The 21,399-nt window shown below is 33.1% G+C and overlaps 1 protein-coding gene across 1 annotated transcript in view; it reads left to right on the forward strand.

Moving 5' to 3' along the window:
* The window catches only part of LOC124354548 (thioredoxin domain-containing protein 11), a 57,071-nt gene extending 40,037 nt beyond the window's left edge, over positions 1-17,034 (forward strand). Inside the window, exons 11-13 of the mRNA XM_046805089.1 lie at positions 5,180-5,318; positions 12,559-12,685; positions 16,587-17,034. Coding sequence (XP_046661045.1) covers positions 5,180-5,318; positions 12,559-12,685; positions 16,587-16,732 — 412 coding nt within the window. The 3' untranslated portion in view covers positions 16,733-17,034. The remainder of the gene's footprint in view (positions 1-5,179; positions 5,319-12,558; positions 12,686-16,586) is intronic.
* The last annotated feature ends 4,365 nt before the right edge of the window (positions 17,035-21,399 follow it).

Genomic DNA, 21,399 nt, shown 5'->3' on the forward strand with positions numbered 1-21,399 from the left:
AAGCTGTGATCGTAGGCCCTTCACAAAGTCCAAATAAGTAAGGCCATTACGGAGAACTCTTGTGGAATGTTCATCACTGACAACTACCATGATTTTAACACTCGTGTTGAGGTGTAGTTGGTATAGTTTGGTGATAAAAAGTTCAAGGGGAATGTTGTCCCTAACACATCCCATTGGTGAACAGACCAATAAGCTCAATTCTCTTTGCTTAATGTGTTGTGTTAAATTTTTAAAAGCAGTGTCATAATCCTGTACAGTAGGTTTTGAATTATAGGTAGGTTTAGTAACCAACCCATAAACTGATGTACTAAGTAATTGGTATGTTAACCTTTCACTCACAAAGTCTGAAGCCAGAGGTGTATTAAAATGTTTTTTAAATGTGGTTGCCACACCCGCACTCATGTGCCTGTTACTATGAAAGTCAGTAGAGATGCAGTGGGCAAAAGCAATTTCGTTTTGGTCTCTGAGTTTATGTATTACTGTATTCATGTCCTCTTCAACAATAATGACAGGATCCTCTGGTGAGGGTTGGCTGATCTTCTTCTTTGTGATTGCAGCGTGGTTAAAACAGCAGTCGCGTAACAATCTCAATACTACCTCGCCAATTTTCCTTTTTCCCTTTCGGTTGAAATGCATGCCTTGTCGAGTGTAGAGATCACGGGGCAATAAATGAAGTTCTAGAAGTCTAATGTTGGTGGCTGTGATTTTAATTCTGTTAATTAGCTGCTCATTAATTAAGCTTATTTTATCGTCTAAATTTGGCTTATCATGTCTCATAGGCAGAGAAGCAACTATAAGATTGGTGTTTTTTGTCATCTCCAGTAATGTGTCAAAGTCATTCAAAACATCTTTAACACTGGTGCCTTCTACGTTGTTGGTGCCACCTATGACAAGGACAAAGTCGTTTTGATTATAGCCAAGTGTTAGTTCATTCGCCTCTCTGAAAACACCACTTAACATCGCACCTGATCTCACAACAGCTGTTACGTTAATATTTGTTTTTTGTTGTATAATATTACTTAAGTTTTTCCCGTGGCTATCAGACATAATTAACAGTCTAGGCTTAGTATAGCACTGTTTGTTGCTTTCTAATACAACTCTCTTCACGGATTTGACATTTTTTGGCATATTATCAGAAGTCTTAGTAAAAATATTTTCCTTTGTGTAAGTATTCATTGAAGCATTTTCATTTTCATGTTTATCGTCTGAAACATCGTCTGCAGAGAGAACCATAAATTTATTTTGACAATACACTGAAACTGCAGTCTTCTCTTTATTGATTTTAGATGTATATTTAGGATTTTGCCATTCCATTGACTTAGTAGCATGTTTAATCTTTTTCATAACAGGAAAACAGAACATTTAAATCGTATTGTTTTGGTGTGTTTGATTGGTTCTCTTTCAATAGAGCATCATTTTCATTCTGCAAATCACAAATCACAGCTTCCAATGATCTAATTGAGTCTTATCATATTTTTAGTTTCTTGCTTGTAAACTTCACATTTATTACACATCACATTACTAATTTTCTTTAGTGAGCTCACATCCTCCCTTTTTTCTTCAGTTGCGAGTTCCACATTTAGTTTTTTTTCCCCTTATAAGCTTATTTTCTAAAGACTTAATTATTGCATTAAACTCATCTTCTTTTTTATTTTGTGCTACTGTCATATTTATAATTAATTCTTCTTTTTCAATTAGTTTGTCTTCTAGCTCTAATTCATAACATGATTTTGAATTTCTGGATTCATGCAGTGCTTGTTTTAATTCCTCATTCTCACGTAATATCGCATTACCCAGTTCTGTGGCCAAAGAGAGAGAATCCTCAAACTCAACCTCATTAGGGTCCTCTTTAGTATCGTGGCTTAAATCCTTACATTCCTCCAATTTGTTTCTTTTTTCAGAGCAACTAGGACATTGCCATACATTCTGTTCTGCTAGTGGTAAATTTTTTACTTCTTTATAAGACAGATTTACACATTTTAAATGGTTCCATTGTCTACAGGGTCCATTGCAAAATATGGAACCAAACTTTGAATTTTTGCCACAGACACCACATGGATTGCCATTTGATTTTGCAATATTTTTACTCATGATGAGGTGGTGAACAACAAAACAAAATAATTTTCTTTAAATAATCAAATAAATAGCCAAAATAATATTTTAACCATTCAACGGTAAATTTATTGGCAATATTTTGACTAAATTACCATTAAATAATTTTATTAATCCGCATTTGGTTTATAATGGACTCTCAGTAATAGAAAGTCATGTTAATAGATCAATATAATGAAGTGTTATAATAAGAAAACAGTTCAGGTAAATATGTCAATATCAGAACAAATATTCAATGATAGCATGGAGATAACAGCTAATTGACAGCTAAGTAAACAGACAGACTGCAGGCTGGTAAAGTCCAGGTAACAAGCCACTATCAGTCTATGACCTTCAATACAAGAGCTACAAAAAGGCAGACTGGGTAAAACAGTCACAGCTGATTGAATAATCAAGGTTAATCTGCACTTGATAAGAGATACCTATTATAAACTGCCTGTTACTACTGGAGTCATGTACTACTGCTAGACATAATAAATAGTACTGTAAGGAGTTCATTTTTTATAAATGTGTTACAACTATCTAGTATGATATTTAATAATGTATCTTCACAGTTTTTTTGCTTTTCTAAGCAAAAATGCGAGAATTACAGGGGAATAACTTTGTTGTGCCATACACAAAAAATTTATGAAAAAATACTGTTGCAGAAAATTAGACCAGTACTGGAAGAAACAGGAAGAGAGGAGCAATGTGGTTTTAGGAAAGGTAGGTCAACGGTGGATGCTATTTTTGTGATGAGACAAGTGTTAGAAAAGAGGTGGGAATACGGAAAAGATACAATGGTAGCGTTTATAGACCTACAGAAGGCATATGATAAGGTACTGAGAGAAAGGATATGGGAGAGTATGAGAAAGAGAGGATTGCGTGAGGGAATAGTAGAAAGAATAAAGAACCTGTACGGCATATGTAAAAACAGGGTAAGAATTGAAGAAAAATATACAGATACTTTTAAAACAGAGAGAGGAGTAAGGCAGGGAAGCATATTGTCACCTTTCCTTTTCAATATTATAATGGATGAAATTATTCTAGAAGTACAAGGAAACAGAGGAGCAGAAGAACTTAAGACAATAGCATATGCGGATGACATAATGATATGGGAAAATAGGGAAGAAGAGTTAGAACGAGAGTTAAACAAATGGGCAAAAGTGGCGAAGAAATATGGTTTAGAGATGAACATACAAAAATGTAAAGTAATGAAAGTAGAGAGAAGGGATGGAAATAACAAAGACGTGTTAGTTGAAGGAAAAAGACTTGAAAAGGTGAAGGAATTCTGTTATTTAGGAAGTATCCTAACAGATAGGGGCACAATAAGAGAAGAGATAGGAAACAGAATATGGAAGAGTGGAAAGTTTTTCAATATGGTAAAGAAGATTGTGTGGAGTTGGAACATTGGGAAAGAATCAAAAGTATTGATGTATAAATCTTATTTCCAACCAATTTTATTATATGGAGCAGAGACGTGGACGTGGACTAAAAATGATTTAAGCAGATTGCAAGCTGCAGAAATGAGATTTTTAAGAGGGATACAGAAGACTACAAGAAGAGATAGAATAAGGAACGAAATAACCAGAGAAAGATTGAAGGTAGTTTCACTGCAAGAGACAATGGAAGGAAGAAGAATACAGTGGATGGGGCATGTGAAGAGGATGGGAGATAATAGAATGCCTAGAATAGCACTGGAGAAGGAGGAAGGAGGAAGAAGACCAAGAGGAAGACCGAGAGGAAGATGGGAGGACCAAGTGTGGAAAGACATAGAGAGAAGGGGACTACAGAAAATACAGGTGGATGAAGAGGAGACATGGAACGATAGACTAAAGTGGAGGAGGCTGTGTACGACGACCCGTGAGAACGGAAACGTCTAACGATGATGATGATGATGATCTTCACAGTTTAAGTTATTATGACTTACAGGGACATATCGGTCTACCACAGCTATGTAAATGATATGAACCCTGATTTTAGCAACATTATAAGTAGTACATAGTTCCAAATTAATTTAAATAAACCGAGATAAATTAAATCAAATTACAAAATATTTTAAATAGCTTTTTTATCTTTATTTTATTGTGTTAGTTCAGAAATAATGACATTTTGTGAGAAAAAGGTACCTTTGATTAAATGGAGGCCACCCATTCTGAGCACACTGCGGCTGTTAAGGTTAGGTGAAATTACTGTAATTATTGTGGAATGTGTTTGTTCTAGAGTTACACATTACTCACAAGATGCTTCTGATACATAGTGGATATGATTACAAATACAACAATTTGTTTTTAAAAATAGCAGAGGGATGCAGTTTAGTTCACTAGGCTATAAAAAATAATTAGATCATAACTAATACGCTTACACTCCTTTAAGATAAATACAAAAATGTATTTATCACTGCAACGTGACTGTGGGGGTTGTTACTGTTCAAAGGGTTAAAGAATAAAATAAGTTGAAGAGAATTATGAAATCTAAAGTGAAACAAATATCCAAAATTATCACAATAACTAAAAATAACAGATATAGTGAATTATGCTATATTTAAATTGGTATTGTTTTCAATTAAAATTACTGAAATCCATAATATTTAGCAACAAGAACTTGATACTTTCACTTTAATAAGATAGATAACTATAACTGAAATTCTATTTTTGAATATCATCATGGGGCCAGTAATGGGCAACAATTATTAGAACCCTGATTTGACATAGTTACAACAAAAGGCACAACAACATGTATAATTTTAAATGTTAAACATTGTACACTATAGCTAGAGTAGTACTGGTGTGGTGTGGTGTGTGATGACACGATCTAACATTGAGACTCTTTGTAGCTAAAGTATTAAAACGCTTGCAAATTACACACTTATACTTTTTAGTAAATAATCAATAAAGAAAATTAAACAGGACCATCAGTCCATCCAATGAGCAACCATGCTTGTCATTGCTTGACTTGGTTATCTTGTGATAATTGCTGTATGCACTAGAACACACCATTAGGATCTGAAATATGGTAGACATATGATTAGGCAGAATTTTAATATATAATATTTTCAGTCAAAAAATCAGTGCTGAAACTATTGCAGAAAAGCCGAGTCCCGAGTGTTTGCTGGCCGCAGTGGCATCACTGTTGAAGCCCTGACACAGTTTGTGTTGTCTAACTTACCCCTGGAACTGCGGTTGGTAGCTATGCTGCAGTTGTGTCAACGTTACAGCGACAATCAGGTCAGTGAAGAAAACACTTTTCTTGATTATGTGCTAGAATTTCTAATATGACAAATATAATGTTATCTATCAACTATATTATGGTTTATTGTCTTTTATATTATTAAGTTTGGTTGATATCATTTTACAGATACTTTTTATATGCCATGTTTGTTCGATGTGTGGCTTGGGGTTAGGCAGAAGCTGTGAGATATTTTTCACTCTTGTTATGTATATATATAGACTATCTCTAAGCTTATGCAAGAAAGAAAGCCTCTATTATAGTCAAAATAATTTAGTACAAAGATTTCAAGGATTACTAAATCACCTGTAACATCTGTGTGTAATTGCATGTAATGTTTAAATAGCGTTTAAATAGGTTTATTCTGAAGTTCAGAAAAATTACTAACATAATAGATATTTTCTGATATATTGGTCTTATTGTGAAGAGTTATTTCAGTCAACTAATTTTAAAATTAAATAAAAAATTATCAACACCACATATATTGAAATGTAACAAATCGCATCTGTTGAAAATAAATATATCAATATTATTTTGAATGGTTTATCAAATTCTCTGGGCTGGAGATTGATAACATTTATTGAAAACATTAAAAAGTTGAAATCGGAGATTGAAGATTAAGGTCCAATTGGGAGTAAGGCAGCTGTAAACGCCAATTAATTATATAGTGATTGAATTTACAAAGATCTAAAATCAACAATCAACTTTTCTTTTTTGCATTGAAATAAATACACAGTTGTCCAAGTTTATTGTGCAAGGCCTTTCAAAATCAAAGATGACATTTTTAGGTGCAAATTCTAACAATTTGAAAAACTTTAAATACCATTACAATTTAAAACAATTATCAGTTTAACACGTTAGCTGCCGCGCTGACTAGACTTGGCCGGCACAATGATGGTAGTAACAGAACTGTGCCGACCATATCTGGCCGACAGTAGTGGAATGCAAGATTATGTTTAACAGACTAGAACTGGTTACTGCTGCGATCTATTGGTCCCAAACTAAACTGACAGCGGTCTGTTAGGGATGGGCTATACAGAGAATCATGATGTTTTATTCTAGTGCTTTGTGAATGTACAACAGTACTGGCTTGAAATTCAACAATGTTTGCGTATTTCTGCCGACCAGATACAGCCGGCAATTATTTTTACGCTCAATGTGTATTTTAAAGTATTACAGAAAACTGTTTATGTGGAACTATACAACTGGTATTATTAAATTAAATTGTTTAATAAGAAATAAGCTATAAATAAATCTATACGTACCATAACCTGTATCCTAGGTAGTATAACAATTTTGGGTAAAATTGATTATTACGAAGTTGTTTTAAATTTTATTTTACAATTAAATCCAAATAGTATTTAGCTAAATTTACTTATTATTTAGTAAAATGAATGAACAATAACATTATTTTATAGCCATGTGCTTTCACAACAAAGTCAATTACTTCATTATTTATGAACTTCTTTGAAACAGATTTTACACAAGTACAATTTGTCCTCACATTGGTCACAGAAAGTGTTCACTTTTTTTAAGTTCTTTGCCCCCTTGCGCCCAAAATCTGTTACTGTTTTCTTGTAACATATTTTACAATTTTTCCTCACTCTGTGTCTGGTTTTTCCTTTGCTAACAAAGGTTTCTGAGACGGTCAAGTAATGGTGTCCCATAACCCTTACAGGTGGAACAACTTCATTTTCTTTTAGGCCCATCAAGCCAATTGCTACCTTCTCCTTGGAAGCAGTTATAGAAATACTGTACTTTTAAGTCGTCCTCTAGCTGTTGGTCTTGCCTTGACTTTGTCTGTATATGCTAACCAGGAGTTAACCATTGCTGTACCGAGTAGAAGCTCCTCGGCCACCTTGTGGTACCACCTCATGGATTTTCGTACAGCAGTATTGTACGAAGACATTTGGTCGGATACATCTATCCCCATCTTAGCAATGTTGTAATCATCTACAACATGTGGTTTCAGAATAGGCTTATGTTGTTTGTCCTTTTTACCTGTATCAATAAAATAAATGCCATGCAGAGTAGAAAGCATGCGTACGTCTCGTTTATCTTTCCATCTGGAAACTACTATGCCAGTTGGGTTTTCAAGGGATGTCATTTCTCCCTTCTGGAGAGGCTGCAACTTCATCACCTCAACTGGTAGGTCTTTCCTTGATGCTCGAAGAGTTCGAACAAGATGTGTGTCTTTCGATAATAGGGAGTTTGCCAACTCAAATGAGGTATAATAATTGTCTACATACAGCACGTGGCCCTTGTACAGGTGGTTATCCATTAGCTCCATGACAACAGAAGTTGCCATGAGCTCATTATCATTTACACTGGTACCTTTTCCCATATAAAGCTTGGTTTTAAAAGAGTACCAATGCTTGTCACAGAGTTTAAAAATTGTTATCCCATACTTGTGGGTTTATTAGGCAGATATTGTCTGAACAATAGCCTACCTCTAAATGGTATCATACTTTCATCAGCAACTAGTTCCTAATCTGCCACCTTACAGCTAGCAAAGAGATCATTGAGCCTTGTAATTAATGGCAAAATCTTACCAATACGACCATCACGTGCAATGTAGTCGTTGTCATTAAAATGCCAGAACCTGAGGAGTAGTTGAAAGTGGTTTCGACTCATTACTTTGCTGATAACGTAGTTTTTGTACAATATATTTTTTGACTAATAGTCTGTGATGCGAGGATTTGATATTAAGCCCATCCATATTAAAATACTAATGAACTTGGTTATTTCCTCTGAATTTGTTGGTTGCCATTTTCTCAACCTGCTACTACGATTCAAACGTAATTCAGATATACGTTTGCAGCATTCCTGTTGGTCTCATCAACCATCAATTGCAATATGTCTGTCTGCATTTAGGAATATTTTATAATAATCCTCTGGATTCTGAATGTTAGGCATGATATACTTGGGCACTAAATTGAAAGGAAATATTTTTTGCCTACCTTTATAAACTGTCCATTGAATTACTTCACCATTTCCTTCTTCTCACTCACCTACTTCATTTATATCTGTGCTTTCTGCCGCACTCATCTTCATCCGCACACTGTACTCATCACCACTGCTTTCACGTGCACTGTCACTAGGAAGAAAATCCGGATCTTCGTCCGTGTCGTCCATATACTCACACTTTTATCACCTAAATCCCCTTCACTGTCACTCCTGTTCATAAGATGTTCATCTGGTTCACTAGACATTGGTATGTCCAAATATAAATTGATGCAATTATTATCTAATGGATCACTCATTATGTCAACGTGTCACTTAACCTGCAATGATGTTGCCTGTGTAATGATCAGTAGCAGAAAAGTAAACAGAAAACACGTCAAATTGGTGGGAACGTTAGTCAGAGTAGTGGGGTGGCCGTCAGTTCGACAGTCTAACCCTGCCGACCATATCTGACCGGCAGGAACATTTTCAGTAGAAAATAAAAACAAAATAAAATTGGCCGGCCATATCTGACTTTTTTTATTTGAATATATAAATACGTTATTAGGGTATATTAGGTGTCAGTGATATGTAATAATCACTAAATGAATACAATCTATTAGATTAAAACAGTTTAAAAATTTGGCAATCACAGAAAACCACCCAAATTCAGCGTGGCAGGTAATGTGTTAAAGAACAATAAAATATGTGTATCAGTAAAAGTATAATTAATAATTAAATATATATATAATTTCAATAATTAATATTGAAAAAAAAGTACTTGCTCCGCCGGGAATCGAACCCGGACTCTCACTTGCCAAGTGAGTGCGCTACCACTCATAATGTATATGTATTTATTTTTTAATATATATATATATTGAATCACAAAAAGTACTTGCTCTGCCGGGAGTCGAACCCGGATATCTCACTTGCCGGGTGAATGTGCTACCATTACACCACAGAGCGCTTACTTTTTCCGATTCAATTATTTTGTATTTGGCTGTATCTGTCATATATGCGTTTAAATAAGCAAACTAACATATGATCGGAAGACCAAATACCTGTCAAACGACTTTTATTTACATTAAATTGTATAAATGGCAATAGCCTTATTTAATTTCAATAAACATTGAATCACAAAAAGTACTTGCTCCGCCGGGTAGCACATTCACCTGACATGTGAGAGATCCGGGTTCGACTCTCGGCGGAGCAAGTACTTTTTGTGATTCAATGTTTATTGAAATTAAATAAGACTATTGCCATTTATACAATTTAATGTATATATATATATATATATATATATATATATATATATATATATATATATAAATATAGCGGATAACCACGGCTTCACACGTAATTTCCTGTTGAAAAACAGTACACTATATTCATGTATTCTTTTTCTATCGTATTCTAAACACTCCTGGGGTTATTAATATTCATCCCTTACTGAGCCTTTTGGCCGCATTATGAAGGTGTGTATCATATTTCCTGCCTCTATCTTTCGAAGCTTTTGCTAGTTGTTGATAAGTTATTCATTACAATTAATTTATATGGATGAATCTCGATAAAATAATTAGGTTATAAAGAATCAAATTCTGTCTGTTAAAATTAATTTTCTGTCTAAGATATTTCCAGTATTATTGTAGAGCTCCGATCAAGAAAATGTATGAACGAAAACCAATTTCAATCATAAAACTTCTTTTTTCAGCTCTTTTCATTTACCTTCGTTCTAACCAAATTCGATTACCTTATGTGCAAACATTTACGGCTTTGTACTATGAGATGGTTTTTTTAACAGTGTTTAATAGTATTTTCATTGCATTAGATAGTTTATTGATCATTGGTGTAATCTAAATTTAAAATTAGGCAATAACTTTGTCTATGTAATCTTCATTACACTACTTATCAAGCACTTTACAATACTAATTTTTCTAAATTTTAAATGTAAACAAATGTCTCTTTAATGAACTTCAGCTGATAGTATTAACAGCTGTTAAGTACCAGTTGAATTTGTATTACATGTCGTAGCGCTGTCTCCCAGATCTAATGTGAAACATTCCAAAATCAACAACTACTTAGAAATTAAAGATTAATTAAAAAAACATTTTCCAGTGGACCAAATTGTGAATCTAAACCATTCTCAAATCCCATTAAACACTCACAAAACATTTAGTAAAAAACGGTCCAGTCGTTAGGAAGAGTTCAGTGACATACACACGCACACAAAAAATATAAATTATATATAAAGATATATTTATATAAGTGATAATAGCTTGGTTTAATATTTTTAATAAACATTGAATCGCAAAAAGTACTTGCTCTACCGGAATTCGAACTCGGGTCTCTCACTTGCCGGGCATGCATGTTATTTTTCTTTTATTTGGCCTTCCGACCATATGTTAGTTTGCTTATTTAAACACATGTGACAAGAAATGGTAAAATACAAAATAAATTTACTCGTAAAAAGTAAGGGCTTTATGGTGTACTGGTAACATGCTCGCCCAGAAAGTGAGAGTCCCGGATTCAAGTCCTGGCGGGGCAAATACTTTTTGCGATTCAATTGTTTTTGTAATTAATAAAAATTGTATACATATACAGAGTCTCCAAAATAGAATCCAGAGATTTTGAATGGTGGTTACTTAAAAACTATTCAAGATAAACGATTTTAAAAACAAATTGAAGTTAAAATAACTAAATTTTGTTTTCATTTAGCATAGGAGAAAACGTTGACCTTGGCATGAGTAGAACAGCTGTGTGGTGGCAGTCCGCTATTGTGACTGACACGTCTGGTGCCAGTCACAAGTCAGATGCTTATGGCGCAATAGTAGACACAATGTGTTCTGTGGTATGCAGAATTGAAATCAATTTGAAGTATTATGCAGCATCAGTTTTTAGTTATGTATGAAGCTCAAAATTCGCAGATGGTTTAACCAATTTCGTGACAATGGAAGTATGTTGAAATGACATTTAAGGACAAGGCGGATGGTTAGAATTGTACGGTATGCATCTGATATTATAAGTGGGTTTTCTGTGAATTTCATATTTCTTTTTTAATAATACATCAAAAAGTGGCAAGGATAATTTTTTAATCTCAAAAATTAATTTTATTGTTGGAAAAAATATATACTGTAGTATAAAAGTTAAATAGTGTCTGTATATTTTTGATTGTGTATTACTCAAACACGTAAAACTGCTGGACAGGTTCTACTGAAATTTTACATGGACATTCCTATGGTCCCTGGTTAAAATATAGGCCTTTTCTTATTATGTCAAACCTCCGGGCTATGCTTCACTGGTTTCTAAAGTTGCGAAAAATCCCTAAAGAAATACATTACAGCAAACAAATGTTATTAATTGAAAGAACCTGCTAAATGTAATCAACTGTTCTGTGTAAACATTGTTTTATTATAGCACAATTGTATGTTTAATTAACGTAGACACCATTCTTAATTTGTTATATTTGTAGTCTTGAAAGCATAGAGCTTGATAGTAACAAGACTTCTTATTTCAACCTTTTCTGTAACTGCTGTTGAGCACAGAGTAAATAAACATCCAGATAAGAAAATTAAAAGTGATAGTAAAATTTTTGTTAGTACTTTTAACTATGCATTTAAACAAATGTTAAGTTTTCAGTGCTTTGTCAATACTGTAATGAAGATATCAAAGACAAAACTACTATCTAACATTTACTATAGACAATATTCATAACTTTAATGTTCATCAAGAATAGAGTTATTGTCAATACATTGTTTATAATTAAAAGTTAAAACATTCACAGAAACATCTATTTAGTCATGGATGGTGTTGAAACTTTCTAGACTATAAACAGTTCATTCCACTAGCCACTTGAACATTGTCTTCTTCCCTAAAGTAAAGGAGATGCAAAGATTCTTTTAAGACTATGTATAGAGGTAATCGTCTCGTTCCCTGGAGATTTAAAAAAAAGAAGTTTGGTAAGTATAATACAAAAACTCTTCACGTGTCTTAAAACTTTCAGATTGATCCTCATACAATAAGCTACATCACAACGTTTGGAATTTTCAAAGTTACCTCTATAAATATTGAAAAACACAATTCAGTGATTTGGATGCTAAATTAGTCTTTGTAAGATCAGGTGCTATTACATGCGTAGCACAAGCATGTTTAGCTTTGTTGTAAAGATTATACATGTTGCGATGTGTTCTGACAGTATTTGTAGTTTCTGACAAAGTATATTGCATACAAAAAGAAAATTGAATCTTCATAAAATTTCACTGTGTAATCCATTAGTAACCTTGTGAGTGATTGTTTCAGTTTTCCACAAGACGGAAAGAATGTCTGGTCGACATACGAATGGAAGTATTGGAAGCGATTTCAGATCATCTCAGACGTTACAGAAGCATTTCCTTGCGACTCCAGCCTTCCAGGCAGAGGAGAGCAGGTAAAAAAGGATTTTCATACTGACTATTTTATTCATTAGAAATGTCTGTGAAGTGTCAGAAAGTCAATTTATAGAATCATTCTAACAGTGACAGGTACATTGTATGTACACTTATCGCAATATTAAAGTCACATGTAATACTCTGGCCGGGTAGTTTTCTTAAAGCTAAATGGAGGAATTTATGATTCTAGAATATTTTTTGTTACCTATTTATAACCTATATATAACTAGCTCATATGTTTTTCATTACTAATAGAACAGGAGCAACACCATAAGGCACCCACACTGCTGGTCATGATTAGACCTTTTGGAATATTTCTCCATTACAATAGTCAACTTGCTTTCTAAAATATATATTTGTTCCTTTAATTGTCGGTTTTCTTCCAGTAATGCTGAACCTATTGTAGCAGCCATTGTCAGCTTATCCTCCTCACTGAGTTTTGTAAAAGGTCATTTTCAATAAGACTGTTTTCCAGGGCTGTAATTGAGTTATTGGATGTTTTGTTTTGTGGACCGGATGAGGTTATAGGTGCTAGGTCAAGTGACTGGTTAGCCTTGTCTTGAAAGACAGATATTGTGGGTAATTTTGGTAGGTCAGAGCAGTTTCTGCAGGTCCATGTGTTAATCTCAACCTTTGACAATTTCTTGAGGCACTTGTCTGTAATATTTACACACCCTGCATGGCACCACAGGTGACATGGGCCTGTACATTTAATAGCAGAGTACTTTACTCCAATACTACAAGCACCACATGGGTATTTGGAGGTCATTGTTCCAATGTAAAATTGAATCAGTTTTTAAAAGTTTGGCTGTTTCTTTATGTCAAAAATCTTCAGGTTCCAATGTAAAATTGAATCAGTTTTTTTAAAGTTTGGCTGTTTCTTTATGTCAAAAATCTACAGGTTCCACTGTAAAAATTGAATCAGTTTTTTGAAAGTTTGGCTGTTTCTTTATGTCAATAAACTTCAGGTTCCAGTGTGAATTAAAATTAGTATAATTTTGCGAGTAAAATATAAGTTTCTATCAGAGAAGCTAAGGTGATTGAGGCTGAGCAGTTGTGCGTGGTTAGGTGCTGAGGTTGCACTGTCAGCAGGTGTTGGTTCACTGCTCCCACCTGTGACCTATACAAAAAACCACAAGAGAGTGCAGTTGAGGGAGGAGCCTATTTTGCCCGTGACCTTCGAGCGGCCAACGAGAACTGAGCGACGTTGCCAAACTTGTTCCCCGCTGTAACCACAATCCGAGCGAGTCCAGCGTTCTTAAAATACTTAACCGTTACGCTCGAAAGAAATGTTAGAGCTGTCTTGAATTAATTAACTACGTATTACAACATGTAATTTTACGGTCATTTTAAAAAAAGTACATCTCTGTAGCTTATTTCCATGTTGAGTTAAATGGATTGAAATAAATTATTGTATTATATTACTCATATACGAAGATCGTAGGATTAAAATCTTTAGCCGAAATATAAATTAAAAAGAAAACATAACAATACCGCAAAAACGTTAATTTCCCGTATTTAACAGTTAGATAATGCCATTATCACTGATACATAATAAGGCAATACATGTTTGCATAGTATAATCATGTTATGTTAAATGGATTTTCAATTTGGTAAGAAAGTTATCAAATACATCTGAAATATATGTTCTTTTCCATAAGTATACTTATTCAGTACATAACGGTGGGAATTGTTGCCGCAACGGTTTTGTTACGCACTTCGGTTCTCATAAATTTATAACCATTAGAAAGCATTTTTCCTACCTGGCTATTAATAGTCTTGAATCTGTGTTATGTAAAATTGTTTTCACACGTGGTTGATTTAAATATTTAAACTGGCCATAGTTGAAAAATCATACAGCACAAGTATGTTTATAATATGAATGCACTTTCTTATAAAATTCTAAAGTAACGGTTTTATATAACATCCAATGAAATTTGAACACAATACATAATAGATGATGTCAGACGAGTGAAAATGTGGAGGAAACGGGTGAAATACCTGTAAACAAAAGCCGCACCAGCTAGCAGTGGTGGTAATACCAGACGGATGAGTCATACTGTTTCCAAGAATAATAATAAGACATTTAAAATAACCGACGTTGAGAAACTTGTTCATGATGCTCTGGACAAAGTGACTAAAGAAGACTGGCAATCAAGAGTTCAGCACGCAGAAGCCTTGCAGCAAGCTGATTTTGAAAAGGAATGTATCCGCACAAGTGTTGTAGAGCAAAATAAGTATAAACTTAGCAGACAATTCTGACACGAGTAGCAGTGAGGCAGAAAGTGAAAATGAAGAAGACTCCGAGGTTTTGGCTACGATATTGCCGCCTGAGAGCGAATAAATAAAATGCAAGTGCAAAGGTAGGAATATTATTAAGTCAATCATGCTTTTTAACGTATTTCATTTTAAAATAGTAGGCCCTAAAAGTTATTTAGTGGAAAATTTTATTATTTCGTAATTTAAAAATATAATTGTTCGATAATTTTAAAATTGATTATATTGTCATATTTTTTTAATTATTTTTAATCAAGCAACACGTCACGCAGTGTCTAATATAAGCAACATGTATATTAAATTTTGTGTGTGTTTAGTAATCGTTTAAAATCACTGAAAAGATTGTTGTATCGTATGGAAATAAGCAAGTACTTTACTCTGACTAACTGACGGGACGATTTGTTTGTTTTAATCGATAGTTAGTTTGTAATAACATTAATAAACTATACAAGTAATTTAAATATAATATAACAAACTGTCAACGCATTTTAAATATTGTTTTTCAATTATACTGATAAGTTTTAAATGTTCAGTATCAATGTTAGTTGTGACAGCGCAGCGGTTTATCAGCCACAATGCGCCAGCCGTGCCGGGCGGCAGCGGCAGTTGTGTGGCAACGTCGCGCAGCCCAGTCCCTTCTATTGGTCGCCGCCAACTGCACTCTCTGGTGGTTCCTTGTATACTCACTCTGGGCTGTCTGCATACTGTACAGCTGATATATGAGTTGGAGTAATACGTCACTTATGCTTTTGAGTTGGCTATCTTAGTGACGTCACTGAATTATGTCAGAAACAGTTACTTGTATTAAAATCTTGATTCGTTAAAAAGCTTTACTTTTTTCTTGAGATAATCTTGCTGAGTATGAAAATATTTAGAGTGATTATTACAGTTGTGTGAAGTTATATTATTGAATGTTTAAAAACTTACTCTTGGCAGTTTACTTGATTTGTTGTTCAATATTAAACTTTAGTTTCTTGATAAAGTTATGAAGTATCCATGAAGGAATACTAGCTTATTAACTTACATGTGATCCAAGGTAATTATTGTGCGCGAGTAAATAATATTTTGTTGGATTATTACCACTCAAATGCACACTTTTCTTGGAATTCACTTCAGTGTGGCTGTATGCAGTCAGCCATGTTGGATTGGTTATTTCCAAACCATTTCAGAAGGTCTCATTATGAAACTCCAGTTAGTGGTATGGACAGTACTTTACTATAGTGCTGCCCAAGCAGGAGATGAACACAATATATTCGTAGAGATGGTACAGGTTAAGTGATATTAAAAATGTAAAAGGATGTGATTATGAGTGTTCAAGGTGTATTGAAGGCCAATGGTTATGTTTATAAAGGGAGACTTAGAACTCAAATAGCCAAAATCATTGTTAAAGTACAGAAATAATTTCTGTACTGATCAATTTTCAATATACTTGATTTTATAGATTACTCAATTTCTGTAGCCTATTTGTGACTTGTCAGTTGATCTATATTGTTTAATATGGATACCAAGTGATTAAATCGTAGAAGTTTGCTTTGAGTTTAAAGTCGACCAAAATATCAAGTTTTGTGAGTTTGTGGCATAGTTTGCCCATTAAATAGTAAACAAAGTGTACTTGTGTTGTAGCTCAGCGTCAAGTACTAACAAGGCTACAGCATCTGAAGCAGTTACAGTTTGCTCTCAGCTTGGACTCTGCTAGAATATCAGAGTTTGTGGCACAGTTTATCCCAGATTCAGTTTCCGAGCAGAGATTACCTAAGGACGAACTATGACAACATCTTCTAAATAAGACTAGCCTAACTAATTATTGTAATATTTCAAAACTATTGCTAAATCATCATTTCATCATTGTTCGATGACATTTCAAGTTTCCTTAAAAGTGTTAAACAAATTGGTCGAAAATAGACAATTGTTCAACTGACCATTCCTATGTAAATTTTCAATACAATGATAAATTTCAAATGATACAACATTTGAACTCTTGTGTAGCGAAATACTGATTTGTTATTACATTTTTTTGAAACACATTCTCTCATGTATGAGGATTTTTTTACATTTTAGTTTTATAATGTGTAATTAACCCTTAAAGCGCCAAACAGTTTTCAACTAAACTCTGGATTAGCGCTCATTTATTGTAAAAAAATTAAAATTAGATTTTCTCAACGCTAATTTTAATTTCTTTTTTTAGGTAACAAAATAAAACAGAAACTGCAAAAAAATATCTTTTATCATATTTATTGCCCTAAATACACATGATTTACTATGTAGCGTTCCAGCTCCTTTATAAATTTTACCCAATGCTTACTGTTTCCTTTTTTTTATCATGTATGTAAATGATGACATTGCGTCCTTATATGTACTAGAATAGAACTAGAAAATAAGTATATTACATATTTAATACAAAGTTATTATAAAAAATTTAATTTTCATGCCAAAAATTTGAAAACCAAATATTTTCCAAATTCTTAGCCATCTAATGGGTGTTATTTTTATAATTACAAAATGGTTTTCAGATGTTTATAGAGGTAAATAAAAGATTGTAACACTTATTGCAGTAAAAACAAGCCTAAATATAAATAATAAAAATAAATGTAAAATTTCGGAACAAGAGCCAAAATACATAATTATAAAATATAAGGAGTAAAAATATTTCTACGAGGAAAAAATACTTTTATCGCCATTCAAGAAACTGTTTACTTCAAAAGTTTATAAATATATAACTTTCATAAAAAGATGATCATATAACAAATAAACTACACAGTAGTTTACCGATCAACTACTCGCACTGCTTCAACAGGATATGAAGTAGAACACAAGAGCTGCCCGGCGAGGCAGTGACGTACGCATAAATGCGCTTGCGGCGTTGAGCAATACTACCGAACTGCCAGCTGTTCAACAAAAACCGGTTCAGCATCGATCGATAAACACAAAGATTGTTACGTGATGTGGCACAGCCCCGCTACACTACTGTAACATACAACCCTCACAGTCTAGCGGACAAACTCTGAACTAACAGTGCAAAATAGTAAAAACAAGTAAATTGCGCGTCTACGCGCTTACGGCGTTCAGAGCAAAGTCGATCCTCGCGCGCATATGCGCTTACGGCGCTTTAAGGGTTAAAAATGTTATTTCTCTAACTTAATAACTTATTCATTAATTTTCCCTGTGAAATGGTTCCTTTTTCAGCAATAATAATTATTGTTTTATTTAGATTATTTCAGAATCATTGACGTTTACTTTTGTCAGTAACTGTTGTTTTAACGTGTAGTTTACAGTCTCAAGAATATGTTATGAATATTGTGTTTTTGCTTTCTAAATGATCTATTTTATTGGTTCATTTCTGTTTTTACTCGTTTACTTTACTTACAGAATTTATTTGTCGTGTTCTCTTTATAATTTAATTATTGTTTTACATTATGTGTAAGTGTTTGACCACATTGGCTGTGATATCAAAAGTAAAATATTCCAGGCTGTGGCAAATGTTCGCTCAGTAGTAAAATGTGTAGTTCAATTATTAATAAAAGACAATTAGATGTCTCATTTTGTTTTATTCTAATTTATGAAATCTCTGAATCAATGGAAAGGTGAGTCATATATTATTGTAGTATACCAGGATGTACCAGAATCCAAGCAAAAAATTTGGCCATTTAAATCTGGGAATCAAAATATACTTTATTTGTATAATATTTTTGGAAACTCACCCCTTCAGAACTATAGACCTACACGATTTGAAAAAAAATCTCTAATTAGTAGTATGTTAATTGTCAAGTGTGCCAAAATTATGAATTTTACGTGATATTTTAAAAATGCAGTAAGGTTATCAAAAACTCTCTGACTTCTCTAGACTGGATAAATTTACAAGATATCATAGGTTGGCATGAGCATTCATGGGGTTAGCACTCTAACATATTTAATATCCACAGAGTTTTAAAATGTGATGTACCAATACTAGTCATCCATAATTACAGTTGGTACTCACTTGTTATCCTATATAAAATAATGACAGCTGCAGTAATTTGCTGATGCCTGTTCAGTTAAATAATTTTAAAGACTTTTAACTCTGTCCCTCTTCTATGTCTTCTAACATATTGTTGAAGAGTAGCAGTGTTCTCATTTACTTATCACATCGTCTTTGGCATTGCTGTCAACTTCACATTTAGCAGGCACATAAAAACTGTTGCAAAACAATACAATCTTACAAACAGGTAAACAAGCTATGTACTCAGTGCACATTGTTAACATTAGATGTAATTCGATTCTGTGTTTCTCAAGGTTGTGTGAACTCATCACAGTCACCAATTTTGGACTTTACTAGCCAAGAGTTAAGTCACACTAAATAAAAAAGAGCCCATAATAGTAACACACACCTGTATATGCAGAACACTGCGGAACCATTTAGCTTCAATTCAAATTCTGTATTGTCACAATTTACATAAAAGGTTTCACTAAAAGTGTTAACATGCCCTGTAGACCATTTGCTTATATCAACAAAAAATTGTTCCAAACTGAAACCCTACAATTTCCTAAATTGGTTTCTTTTGACCGATTTCTGTGGTTTTTATTTTAAATACCGGTTTGTTTACTCTATTATGGTTTAAGCTGAAAACATTGTGCATTTTTTAAGAAAATATTATAGTAAAAAAGGTTTTATTTTGATTTCTAGAATATGGCCTTGAAGTTAGTTGTGGGGATTCTGATAAATTCTTTATAGAATGCTATTACATTTTCTTAAACAAAGTCTTATCTACGAAATATAAATTTTCTCTGGTTGTCAGTAGATTATTTAGTGTGAATATCAAAATAAACATCTATTTAAGTGCAAAGGTGTCAATTTATTTTTTACTTGTATTTTTAACATTTTGGTTATCTATCAATATAATTATGACTGTGCTTAATTTTGAGTTTTTTAATGGATGTAGATATTCTATTTTATGATAGCTTCAGAAAATTACTACATTTTTATAGTGCAAATAAATATGAATGCTTTGTAAAGGGCAGTATACTATTGTAAAAGTTCTGCTGTTTTGTAAAATAAATTTGTGATTATTGTACATCTTAAATTCTAGTCTGTTTTATAATTATTGTCTGTTGTTATATTGTTTTTAAAATATAATAATGTATACTGTGAATTTATTTTGAAAACTAAACAAAACTAGTTTAGTCAGATATATGTTACTCATTAGTTAAAGTATTTGTTTTGGTTGATTTGGATTAGATTAATTAATTTATTGTTGTGTGTATTTTGTAAATATGTACAATTATAAATAAATCAGAGTTTATAAAAGTTACACATCATGTTTTAAATTATTTTATATCATACTTCTTCTTCTAGCTCATCTTAAAATTGCTAGGTACAATGTTATAAAGTCGATTAAGTCATAAATGAGTTTCGAGCAGGTAATATGATTATATGTTGTATTCTTTATTTAATTAACTTCCTATTTTTTGTTTGTGTTATGTTTAGAACATATGCTATAAGAGAACTTTAGTTTTTTTCTAAATCTAAATGACGTATCTTTTACTGTAAAAGTGTTCCTTCTCTTAATTTATAACTCTATGATGTAATGCATCAGACTAATGTAGATGTCACATTGTGTTGTTAGTTAATTTCCAGTATTATTTCTCGATGATGTTTATTTCTTAAAACAATTCCAGTTTTGCAATACAGAAAATTTTTTTTTAATTTTTGCCTAGCCATGGCCAATCATATCTAAAAATGTCAGTTTACAAAAGTTTATTTTTCGTGAATTCTAAAGTGTTGATGGGTTTTTGTTGAATATTATGATAATTATATTGCACAACGTGAATGTTCACTTAGCTCCATTTCACCTTCCACTTAGTACAGTGTCTGAAATCTGATACTGTCACATATTTTAGTCAATAGGTAATTATTTATTGCGGAGACAAAATATATTTGTATAGCAAACATCTAAACATGTTAAAATTTGGACATACATATCACATCAAGCTCTCATTCAAATATACATTTGACCACTCATTCCACATTCATCCATCACCAATACTTCCCACTTCCGTTTGATAGTCAGTCTTGTTATTGTGTGGTCTCCCAGTCATACAACGGAAACTCTTTTATATTATAAAACACATAGTAAACAGTGTTTCAAACGCTTTTTAACGCCTTAAGCATGGGGCTTTTCTTAATGCATTAGGCAATCTGTTAATAAAATAAACCCCTGCCAGTGAAGGCAAGCGTTCATAAACCACCGTCCTGTCTCCCAGCTCAGTAGTTGTCTCTGCCTCTAGTCTCATATGAATGAATGTCTCGGCTCATAGTCAAGGCACATTTAGACATACAAAACAAGTTATCTTCAAAATTTAGTGGGTAGGCAGATTTAATAGTTGGAATCTTTTGAAAGTTGACCTACATGACTCTCTAAACTTCAGTTTTGCAATGGTGCAGATCACTTGCTTCTGTAAT

The sequence above is a fragment of the Homalodisca vitripennis genome, chromosome 2 (genome assembly GCF_021130785.1).
Source record: "Homalodisca vitripennis isolate AUS2020 chromosome 2, UT_GWSS_2.1, whole genome shotgun sequence".
NCBI classification, from domain to species: Eukaryota; Metazoa; Arthropoda; class Insecta; order Hemiptera; family Cicadellidae; genus Homalodisca; species Homalodisca vitripennis.